At 50.5% G+C, this 11,904-nt stretch overlaps 1 protein-coding gene across 2 annotated transcripts; it reads right to left on the bottom strand.

Moving 5' to 3' along the window:
• Positions 1-335: 335 nt before the first annotated feature.
• LOC111143242 (glutathione S-transferase Mu 1) lies at positions 336-5,274 on the bottom strand. Of its 2 annotated transcripts, XM_022496847.1 has the most exons (8): positions 5,173-5,274; positions 4,773-4,848; positions 4,258-4,322; positions 3,876-3,957; positions 3,678-3,778; positions 2,867-2,962; positions 2,668-2,778; positions 336-670 (listed from the first exon to the last, which is right to left on the bottom strand). In XM_022496847.1, exons 1-8 carry the CDS (start codon positions 5,206-5,208, stop codon positions 581-583), a joined length of 657 nt encoding a protein of 218 aa, XP_022352555.1. In that variant the 5' UTR covers positions 5,209-5,274; the 3' UTR covers positions 336-580. The 2 variants fall into 2 exon arrangements, with proteins under 2 accessions (XP_022352555.1, XP_022352556.1); XM_022496848.1 differs by lacking the exon at positions 2,668-2,778 and having other exon boundaries at positions 581-670.
• Positions 5,275-11,904: the final 6,630 nt, after the last annotated feature.

Below are 11,904 nucleotides of genomic sequence, written 5' to 3'. Positions count from 1 at the left end.
ATATGAAATAGGCAGAAATAAGCAAGAATCCTTATAATCCTACATATCCCCTTTCTTGGCACCTCACACACATCCCGGTCCACTGAGCTGGTACAACAGACACTGGAAAGGGAACGCCATGTCCCCAGACACATGTGGCCCTGACTCCAAAGACCAGAACAGAAGAACACAAGCCAGGTCAGAGTGAGTAAGGCTTTACTGCAGATCATGCAGGGCTGGGCAGGACCACCCTGGGACAGCCGGGCCTGCTCTCCAGGTCACACGGGGATTCGGGGCAGTCCTGGGGGGCTTGGGGATGAGCTCCCCAGGCCAGGAGAGGGAACAGCAACTGCCAATTGAAGAATGCTCTGGTTGGTTTTAGTGCAGGAGGGATAACACTGGTGGGGAAGGAAATTTGCTGAAGTAGAGAGTTACATCAAAGGGTCCGGATGAAGACAGGGTTGGGAAGGAGAAAAGGGGACTGACAGGTATTTCATGGGAACAAAGGAATGCACCAAAGGACAAAGAGGCAAGACTGCTGTTCCGGGACACACACCAAGCTCAGCTCTGGCCCCTCGCTGGCATCTCCTCCCACTTGGCCCTACTTGTTGCCCCACACGGCAATCTTTAGAAACAGAGGGCCTGGGAGGAAGCGGCTGGACTTCATGTAGGCAGAGATCTTCTTCAGGCCCTGAGGGTGGAAAAAGAAGGTCATATCTCTGGTCTGCTACCGCACAGAGGCAACCTGAGGTCAGGACTATTCCTTCTGAGGTCAGCACTGACACACGGCACATTTTCCCTGCGGTCCCGGGCTCTGGGACGTCACCCCGTCCAGTTCTCTGTGGGATACCTGACTAAGATACAAGACTCCACCTGGAGCTTTAGATCTCCCAGACACGATGATGGGTGTGGAACCCCCACCAACCACCCTACAAGACACGGCCCACTATCACCATCCAGCAGAAGGGAAGCAGAGGCCCAGGTGGCTTCAGCGGCCACCTCAGGCTCCCGGGCTCCCAGGTGGGAAGGGCTGGAGGGCAGCTGGCTCTCTTGCCAGGGCTGGGCTCCCCCTGCTGGCCTCCCTCCTTCTCTGTCCTCCAGCAGACCCTGTCCCTTCCGGATCACAGACATCCCCCGGTTGCAGAGGAAGCTTCCTGGCTTCTCAGGGTTTGTCACACAGGGAACCCCAGCAGAACAGAGGCCTCAGAATGCGTTCATGCAGCCTGTAGGGGAGGCCGGACCTCACCCAGTGACTCAGCAAAACCTGCATGAAGGGGGAGAGGCTGGGAGCATGTAAGTCAGGCCAGGCCACACTCTCAATTACTCCTCTTAAAGGTGAAGGTCCAACTGACTGGCCTGACTGAACCCAATGTCATGGGCACCAACTACCTCGTCTCCAGTCCTGTTGCAGCCAGGGGGGCATGTGGCTCTCAGGGGTGTCTGAGCACCATCGTCCCAACACACCATGGGCCCAGTGAATTCTAAAGTGTTTGAAGATCCTGGCACTGCCTGGACCCAGGGGGCCACAGAGTGTAGCCCACAGCCATCCTCTGTCCCTCCTGCTAGCTAGTCCCCGGAGCTCTGGCATCAAACCCAAGGCCAGTCACCCAGAGAAGAACCAGGTCAAAAAAGCACATGTCTTGCTGAGGAATGCGAAAGACAAACATACTGCAGGCTCAAACTCCCATTGGACAAATACCTCCAGCCCCACATCACTCACAAAGCACAGTCTGCTGCCCTCCAACGAGGAACGAAGGGACCAGTGCCATCAGCTGAGGTCCAGCCCCTGCTCCTTCAGCACCCACCCAGCCACACACAACACACATGGCTGGGTGTTCCTCGAGTTCTCTGAGTGCTCTGAGCCCCAGAACAGTGGCTCCAGGCCCGGGTTGCCCTGGCATCCCCACTGTGCCTGACACAGAGCCTCACACCCAGGATAAGATCCGATCGGCCAACAGGACTGGAAAGAAATGGCCTGCCCCATCCCTGACCCAGGATCTCCGTTGATGGGAAAGAAGAAGGGCATGGACATGGGGAGGTAAAGAAGGGGCCCAGCACAGAAGCCTCAAGACAGACTCCCTCCACAGTGGCCCCACCTAGGCACTCACAGCCCAGGACAAACAACATTCCTGGGGATGGCAGGGCAGCCCTAGATGGGGATCGGACTGCTGCAAAGCTGCATGGGGATCCCCAGGAAATGCCTTCTGTGCCCCTCTATGTACTGTCATCCCTACCACAGCTCTACTCTCCTAACGCCAGCTCCACACACACTCCTGGACCTCTGCTACGTCCCCAGAGTCCTGAGCTCTGTGACCCAGGGGAGTAAAGAAACTGAGCTTCCTTCTGGCCCAGGAAAAGGACAGCCATGGACTGCTAGCTACAGAAGCCATTGGCTGAATCAGAGCCCAGCACACACTGAACCAGCTCTGTGACCTTCAGCAAATGGTTTCTCCTCTCAGACTCAGTTTCCACACCAGTAAATAACAGGTGACAAGTCTTCCACCATGTAGGAATGTTGTAAAGATTAATTTTGCACCAAGTATGTAAGATCCTGAGCACATATCACAATATACCAAAGCCTCAATCAATGCTACTTATTCTTTATTTTATAAAGAGGACGAAGAGAGCATCAAGTGAAAGGAGGGAAGACAGGAGAGATATAAATAGTACAAAGGATAAGGAAATCACCTCAAAGCGGGCCACAAACTCCTTCAGGTTCGGGAATGCATCCAGGCACTTGGGCTCGAACATACGCAGTATATCAAGCAGGTCATAAGCCAGGAAATCCACATAAGTGAGCTAAAGAAAGGCAAAGTCCAGTGAGCACCTAACCCTGAACCTGGGGAAAACCATAGCTTCCCACCCCCCCCCAAAGCCTTCCCCTTACCTTCTCCCCAGCAAACCAAGGCCTCGTCCCCAGAAACTGTGAGTAGAGCTTCATCTTGTCAGGGAGGCCCTCCAGGTACCCAGGCTTCAGTTTCTCCTGAGGCACAGAACAGAGGCACCTTAGACTCAGACTCCCATGGCAGAGAGGCAGGTGTCCCCGGGCTGTGCCTGACCCCCAGCTGCCAGAGGTGAGCGGCCCTGGCCCCTCACTGGAGGGGGCATCATTGCCCAGGTGATGATTTCTCCAAGCTGTGTTCAGCAGATCCACCTGTGGGAGGCTGTGGGAAGGCACAGAACCCCACCTTGCTGTCCCTAGATCTGCCACCACTCATCTCCAAGAGGCAATGAAGTAATCAATTGAAATGGCCTGGGGAAACAAGTCCCCAGTTCTGCCTGCTGGGGGACAGATAGCAGCGGCCCTTGAGCAGTCCCTGGAAAGGTGTGGAGTTTGAGAGACAGAGGAGAGGGAGGTACAAAGCCATATCTCCCTGCTCTGCTTGCTGGCCAGTTGTGCTCAGGCCTGGGGCTGTCAGGAAGACAGTGCTGAGCGAACAAAGTAAACACACCATCCAGGAACCGAATTTCCACCCTGGGCACTGACTCTACCCTAAGGTTAGTACCCTAAGGAACTGAGTCACAGTGTTCATCGCATGCCTTGAGATATGAGGGTCACTCTGGTGAAAGTATAGGGAGTGGCTTAGAAATCAGTCACTCCTCGGGGTTCACGGGACAATGAGACACAGTGTAGATGGCACACGAGTCCAGCTGCCCTCAAAACCCTGTCCATCCCAGCTCCCAGGGACAGGACTCACAAAGTCAGGGTTGTAGCAGATCCTGGCAAAGTATATGCGGTTGTCCATAACCTCATTCTCCAAAATGTCCATGCGAATCTTCTCCTCTTCTGTCTCCCCACCTACAGCCCACACAACAGACTCTCACCCTCAGCATCCCACCTAGGCAGGCCCAGGGGCACCCCACCGCTCCCCGCATCCCGACCCCAGCCCACTCACATAGGTTGTGTTTGCGGGCAATGTAGCGAAGGATGGCGTTGCTCTGGGTGATCTTGTGAGCCCCATCAATTAAGTAGGGCAGCTATAAGGACAACACGGGCAGGTGGGTAGGCCACGGGCTCCCCGGCACCCCCTCCCTTAAGAAAGGGGAGACACGAAACCTGGCACTCACACGGCCTGCCCCTGCTAGTTGTTTAATCAATCCATTGTAAAATGGAGGATTGAGCTGGAACAGAGAGCATGGGGGACAGGCAGGGACAAGAACCAGGAAGCAGAGAAGCTAGCAGAAGCCGGCAAATCTGGTCACCTGGGAGCTGGGAAAGCAGGCAGTGTAGACACCCCTCTCACTTGCCCCCACATCGTCACCACCCCCTGCACCTACATTGGGGAAGTCCAGGCCCAGCTTGAATTTTTCATTCAGCCACTGGCTGCTGTCATAGTCCGGAGCTGTGGTGGAGAAGATGGAGTGAAGCCAACCCCCCAGAGCCCACTCTCATTGGGCCTGGGGAGGGGGTTGGGGGTTGGGGGACGCCCATCAAGGATCAGTGGCCAAGCTCTCCAAGAGGGGGATCTGGAATCGGGAACACTAAGTCTCACAGTCCAGGTCTGGGGGCAAAGAACACTCATAATTCTGGAACCTGCATGAATAGGTTTACAAAATGTTTATGCAAACCCTAGGGGGAACCCATCCCAAACCCCATACAGGGGGTCCAGCAATGCCCTCTCATGTCCTGCCTCCTAAGGCCAGCGGCACCTGGAAGGAGTTAGGGAAGGGCAGGCCCTGCTCCAGCTGGGGGAGGGCGGCAGAGGGAGCTGCAGGTGGCCAGGGCATGGGGTGCTGGGTACCAGATCAGCAGGAATAGGGCAAAAGTCAGACTGCGAGGTGGATGCTATTACCGTCCCCCATGGTGTACTTCTTCTCCTCATAGGGTGAGTCTGTGTACTCCAGGAGCAGGCGGATCGCGTGAGCCAGCTGCCAGAGACGCCCAAGGTCGGTGCCTTTAACAGCTGCAGGTACCCTCACAGACGCCAGGGCCCCCACCCGCGAGCACGTGCACATACATGCATCGGCACCCCCTCCTCATCTCCCCGCTGCCCCCACCCCCACCCCGCCACACACACACACACACACAGGGGATTCAGAAACGTGCCCACCTGAGAAGGACAGACCGCTGGAAAGGACTGAACTGCAGCCAGTCCTGAGCAGGAACATTCTGGTTGTATTGGTGTCTACCGCACAGCATTTCCTGCCCCCGTTCATCTCCTTCCCACCCAGCCCCGCGGCCCCCTCGCTCACCCCGCGGATGTCCCAGTAACCCAAGATCACCGCCATGGTCTGCAAGCGCTTCTCGGTCTCAGCGTAACGCCTAGGCTGAACTAGGCTGGAATTTCATCGGGGGGGCGGGGCCTACTTGCGCCCCTAGGCCCCGCCTGTGCCGTGCCCCGCCCCGGCCAGCCTCCACCACCCGAGGCTCTGGGCATCAGCGCTGTGCGGAGAGATGCGCTCCGTCGGCCGTCGCCGGGCGGATGCAGGAGGGGTGTAGTGGGGAATGGCCTCCTGGCCTCGGGCGCCCCGGGTTCCCCGACAGCCCGCGGCTCCCTGTCCAGTGCGGAGCTCTCTCTCCAGGTCTGGGAGCTGGCGGGGCGCTCGGAGGCGAGCCTGAATCACAGAAAGCGCACACCCTTCTCCCTCTTCTGCCTGGGCATCACTCCGCCTCGCCCCTATGCCGCCCAGATCTCAGGGATGAGGGGAGCCTCTGGCTGCCAAAGTAAAGCCAAAGAGCGGTGTCCTTCAAACCGGGAGTGTAAAGTAGCGCCTGTCCCGGGAAGCCCAGGACTCAGGCCAGTCTGAAAATTCCTCCCAAGACGAGCCCCGGAGAACACACTATCGGTGGGTGGTAACTACCGCCCAGGACTAGGGCCAGAGAAATGGAACCCTGGTCTCAGTGTTTCCTTCAGGGCATATGGAGCCTCAGCCCTTCAGTCACGTGGCTGAGACCCTTTAGCTCAAGCGGAAATGAATCAATGACCCTTGAGACTGAAGTTGTGAATGGAAATCCAGAACCAGTCCCAGCCAAGGACAGGGTTAGGAGGTGCAGTCCCAGAGATGCGCTGCCAGTCAGCAGGATGTCCCTACGTGGCCAGGACAGTGACAGGGAGTTGATGGTGTCACACACAGAATGTGACTGAAGGGGGAAGGGGAGTCCTCTGCCTGGCCAGTCACCTGTCCTGCCACAGAGGGCAGACAGAGGGGGTGGCCTGCAGGAGGGTGGAGGTCTCCCCACAGGATCACAGTCCGGCTGGCCCCCAGCAGACCCTCAGCCCTCTAGTCCACACATTCTGGCCTGACCCTGGCTTCCCACCCATGTGTGCTTTTCTGTGGCTCAGGGAGGCTCAGGCGGCCTCTCAGGTTCTTCTGTGATCTGTGACAACAATGTCCTACTGGTCAACTTTCTTCCCTGAAGGCAGGAGAGTATTTCAAACTAGGCGAGTAGGGCAGAGCTTGGCCCGTGGCTCATTTCCCTTTGTATAAAGGATATTGCAAGGTTTCGTGGATGTGTGAAAACATCCACACAGGGTTGGATGGGAGGGTTCTCTAGAATCTTAAAAGGATTTAGGTGAGGGAGGTCTATCCCAGAGAAGTTGGGCTACACGGATCCAGGCCCCTCCTGTTCCATAAACATGTTGCTATGCTCTTGATTTGTCCCTTTGTTGAAAGTCCTAACCCTGCTAGCTCTTCACTCAACAAACATTTCAGTACCTCTACGTGCTGGACTCTATGCTTGATTCTGAGAATGAAAGAAAAATTGCAACCCTCAAGAACCTGTGCTTTAGAACCGTGCTGGGCACGCGGTATCTACCAACCACATGTGGGCAACTGGTGCAACTGACAAACTCAGGTTTTCATTTCATTTCATTTTAATGAGTTTAATTTTTAAAACTGATACTCTGGGGCACCTGGGTGGCTCAGAGGGTTAAGCCTCTGCCTTCGGCTCAGGTCATGATCTCAGGGTCCTACGATTGAGGACCTCATTGGGCTCTCTGCTCAGCAGGGAACCTGCTCCCCCACCCCACCCCACCCCCTGCCTGCCTCTCTGCCTACTTGTAATCTGTCACATAAATAAATAAAATCTTTAAAAATAAAATAAAATAGGGGCACCTGGGTGGCTCAGTGGGTTAAGCCACTGCCTTCGGCTCAGGTCATGATCTCAGGGTCCTGGGATCGAGTCCCGCATCGGGCTCTCTGCTCAGCAGGGAGCCTGCTTCCCTCTCTCTCTCTCTGCCTGCCTCTCTGTCTACTTGTGATCTCTGTCTGTCAAATAAATAAATAAAATCTTAAAAAAAATAAATAAAATAAAATAAAATAAAACTGATACTCCATTTGGTTATAAAAAGCATTAAGGTGTGTTTGGGACATGCTGGGTACGTGAATCAATTTTTTTCAACTGTAAATATTTTGAAATCTAGACACAGGTCAAATATTTCCAGTGAAAATTTAGGGTCCAATCTGAGATATGCTCTAAGTATAAAGTAGACATCACATTTCAAAGACTTAAGGGTGGGGGGAGGGGAGAAGCTTGTAAAATATTTCATTAATGATTTTTAAATTGATTTACATGTAGAAATTATAATATTTTGGATATATAGGGTTAAATAAATATATTACTAAAGTTACTTTTTTTTTCCTCTTTGTACTTGTTAATGTGGCTACTAGAACACTTAAAATTACACAGATGGCCAGAATATTTCCACTAGATGGTGTTGGTCTAGAGCAAGAGGAGGTCGACAAGGAGCCACCTGGTATGGCAGTGCTGGGAGGTGGTCCTGGATCCCACAAAAAGGATTTTCCTCAGGGTCTCCCGACACAGCAGGCGGGTATGAAATGCCAAAGCTCAGCTCTGTTAAAGCTATCTTCTGAGGGGCCTCAAAAGTGTAGTCTGGGTTCAGAAGGAGAATTTTATGTCATGTGTACCTTACCACAATTTTTTAAGTGTGGTCTGAAGACTCGCTCTCTGAAAGGCAGTTGTTTTTTTTTTTTTAATGTATCTTTTTAATTTTTTTTTTAGATTTTTTATTTATTTATTTGACAGAGATCACAAGTAGGCAGAGAGAGGCAGGCAGAGAGAGAGGCGGATGCAGGCTCCCTTTTGTGGGACTTGACCCTTGAGGCTCTCGGACATCTCTACAAACAGAACCAGCAGAAGGGATTAAGAGCCCCTGGCTTGGGGTGCCTGGGTGGCTCAGTCGGTTGAGTGGCTCAGGTCATGGTCCCAGGGTCCTGGGATCGAGCCCTGTAAAGGGCTCCCTGCTCGGCGGAGAGCCTGCTTCTCCCTCTCCCTCTGCCTGCCGCTCTGCCTGCTTGTGCACTCTCTCTGTCAAATGGATAAATAAAAAATAAATAAATAAATAAAGACACCCCCCCCCCCCGGCTACTGCTGATGGCTCTTACAAAAGGTACTCAAATACCTGTGTGTCCCTTCCCAGAGTATTTATTATAGATCTTTGACAAAGAAAGAACCTCAAGTATTTTCAGTCCCCTTGTTTTTGGGGGCTCCCATCAGAGAAGCCGGAGAAAGCTATGGCTCTGGGGCCAGGAAGAAGGAAGGGAAACTTGACTGGCTGTCACCTGCAGGTGACACAGGGCCCATCCTGAGGAAGGGACTAGGTCCTCCACCTCAGCCAGCTGCCCACAGGGTTCCAGGGAGAGCTGGAAAGAGATAACTGGCATTCCTCAAAGCCCAGCGGATGGATGGAGCCAGCCGGGGATTGCCCATGCGCAGGAAGAATGGCTTCTTGGAGGAGGGGGGTGTCAGCAGGGCAGAGTGGCCAGTGAAGGGTGGCAGTCCTTATTGCAGTGGATCCTAAAACACTTCCTTAGAAGGATGTTGCAAAGGATAGTGCCTTGAAACATGTCATTGGATTTTTCCCTTGTGGATATGTTTGGTATTCGTTACCTTTCATGGGAACAGGAAACGTTCTTCTAAGGGGTTATTCCTGGAACAGGTGGCTTTCCGCAAGCCACTGGTTCACTTTTTCACTTTTATTTTTTACAGGCACAGAATTACCCAACAAATTGTACTTCACTCTCGCCTTGAGTTCTAGGCAAGTCATAGCCAAATTCTGTCATCTGGAAAGAAAACAGGATCTCATGATGTTCATTCTGGGTAAATTTGGGCCCTGACTCACTGCTGTTTCTTGTCTCTTTATTTCATTTTTTTCCCCCGATTCACTCACTTTCTACAATTTTGTATATCTTTTTATAAGACTTTTGGGGAAAAAAAAAAAAGAATGAGAGAGAGCAAGACCAGAGTAGGAGAGAGACAGTCATGGGCATCTGAGAAGTGTAATTATTGTAAAAGAAAGCAACGACCTGAACAGTCACCATCAGACACAGCATTGCTTTACTATCTGGGCCGAGAATTTTATTTTTATTTTTTGTAAAGATTTTATTTATTTATTTGACAGACAGAGATCACAAGTAGGCAGAGAGACAGGCAGAAGCTGGCTCCCTGCTGACAGAAAGTCCGATGCGGGGGCTGGATCCCAGGACCCTGGGATCATGACCTGAGCGGAAGGCAGAGGCTTAACCCACTGAGCCACCCAGGCGCCCCCAAGGGCTGAGAATTTTAAATGACCATGATGGACACTGTCACTGCCCTCCAACCAAAGACCATGAGAAATGCAGAGAAGTAGGAAGTTGGCTTTATTGGTCCTTGAAGCCAAGGAGAACGCGCAGAAAACCAGAGTGTCTCAGGAAGAGAGTATGAGAAGAACCTCATCAGAAGATCCGGGTTCTGCTTGGGTGATGTGAGGAAGGGTCCCAGGAAGCGGGGTGGTGGAGGGCTGTCAGAGTTGCGGAGAGTTCTATGGTTGGGTATCTTGTCCCAGTGCCCTTTTGTTTGTGATTAGGTAAAATCATAAAGTGGTCTTGTTTTGTTTTTTCGTGGTCTCAGAGTAACTGGGATGACTTGTCCAGTAGGGGAATAGAATGAAGAGGTACAAATTCCAGTTATCAAATAAATATGTCACGGAAATAAAAAGTACAGTATAGGGAATACGGTCAAGAACGTTGTAATAATGTATGGTGATGGTTGGTACCTATGCTTCTCATGGTGAGCATTTCCTGATGTATGTTAAATGTCAGGTCACTATGTTGTACGACTGAGAGTAATGTAATCTTGTATGTGGACTATACTTTAAGTTTTAAAAATAAATAAGCAAACAAGAGAAGAACAGGGTCCTATTGGATCTGAGCAGCTCGCAACGACACTGAGGTCTACACTCCATGCACACTCTTCTGAGATAGCAGGGTCTACTTTCTTTGTTTCTCAGTTCCCCCACCCCACCTTTGGGCCAATGACAAAGTCAGACCCCAAGACATTAATTTATGAAATCCAGATTTCTCCCAATGCTGACATTTTCCTAAGGTCAAAAGAGTGTGCATGGAGCATGGAGCATGGAGTTAAACCAGAGCTCATTTTTTTCTTCTCCCTCAATTATAGGATGAGTGGTTGAACTGTCAGCGTGACAGTGGCTGTGCAGTAGCATTGAAGGGCATGAGGCATTGGACAACTGTAAAATCAGCTATTAATAGAAACAAAATGACTATTGGTCCTAGCAATAGGTCTCCAAGCCAAAAGGCACAGTGCTGATTTCCTTTTCAAGGAAGCAAAGGAATTAAGTTATCCTCTTTCTAATAGGATTGATATGATTTGGTTTTGAATTGACATAATGTTAATCTCGATCCAAAGTCTTGAGCAGAAGCTGTCCACTTCTGAAGCAGCATCTTCTAGAAGGTTCCTAAGAATCTCAGTTTAAGATTTCCAATAGAATGGACGTGCAGTCCTCCGGAGGAAGTGTTGTATATCTTTTGAGCTGGTAAATATTAACCTGAGGATCAATACTTTGCAATTCTAATGTTGGGTCAGTTAATAGGATACTAAGATCCTCGAAGCTCAAGGGCAGTTTAACTCAGGTGTCTTTTCCAGAACAGAAAATCTCCTGCTGTTGATCACAGGTGAGTGGTTTGGAAAGGTAGCTCAGACCTGTTAATGATAAAGCTAGAGTTATTGTCTGAGTCCCTTGTAGAAGGGAATTGTATTTCAATCATATCCTGTAATAGGCTAGAATCTAAGATTGGTGGGTGGGATTTTCAAACACATGAACCAACCTTTTATTGATTTATAAGAGTATAACCTTTGAGTCCCAGTGGGGGTTGATCTTATACACATTATAACTAATGGTAGTATTTTAGGCAGTGGAATTTAAGGAAACTTTGTTAAGTTCAGCTTTTAGGATTCCATTAGTTCTATTTTTCCTAAGGACTATGGATGACAAGAATAGCAAAAGTTTTGAGATAAAAGGCAAACTTTATAGAGTTCCTTAATACCAGTACCAGTAAAATGAGTGTTTGTCATTATTAGAGAGACATATGGAAATTTCCCGGGGTGAGAGACAAAATCAAGCAAAAAAAAAAAAAAAAAAATTTGTTTTTTCTCCAGTTAGTATCATAGCTCCCTGGCAAGAAAAATCTTTAATCTTCTGTGAGAAGAAAACAGAAAATAACCCAAACATATTTATAATCCATTGCTAGAGGAACTATATAAAGTCCATCTGCAAGTATGAAGGGCTCTCAAGACTTTGGTTCTTGTCCACATCCTACTTTGACCTGGTATTTTAAGACATTGTCAGCAGTGTGACACGTCTTAAAAATATCCTTGGCAATACTTTATAGTACGCCACTGATGTTGGTTTAATATTGTTGCTGGTGTATTTCTGCTATTATGAATAATACTGTGAAGCATCTTTACAAAACTCCATTTAAAAGCATTTGGTTTGGGATGCCAAGGTGGCTCAGTTAAGCATCTGCCTTTGGCTCAGGTCATGATCCCAGGGTCCTGAGATCAAGCCCTGCATCGGGCTCCCTGCTCAGCAGGAAGCCTGCTTCTCCCTCTCCCGCTCCCCCTGCTTCTGTTCCCTCTCTTGCTGTGTCTCTCTCCGTCAAATAAATAAATGACATCTTAAAAAA

This window comes from Enhydra lutris, unplaced genomic scaffold (assembly GCF_002288905.1).
Source record: "Enhydra lutris kenyoni isolate GAN:26980312 unplaced genomic scaffold, ASM228890v2 scaffoldscaffold9, whole genome shotgun sequence".
Taxonomy (NCBI): Eukaryota; Metazoa; Chordata; class Mammalia; order Carnivora; family Mustelidae; genus Enhydra; species Enhydra lutris.
Note: the sequence above shows the minus strand (reverse complement) of the source record. Positions and strands in the feature narration are given on the sequence as shown.

Excerpts from the sequence above, each read along its gene's own strand:
- LOC111143242 (XM_022496847.1), bottom strand. The coding sequence starts at position 5,208 with ATGGCGGTGATCTTGGGTTACTGGGACATCCGCGGG. Across the intron at positions 4,849-5,172 it reads GTTACTGGGACATCCGCGGG|CTGGCTCACGCGATCCGCCT; the intron begins GTGAGCGAGGGG and ends CGTCTCTGGCAG. Across the intron at positions 4,323-4,772 it reads GAAGTACACCATGGGGGACG|CTCCGGACTATGACAGCAGC; the intron begins GTAATAGCATCC and ends TCTCCACCACAG.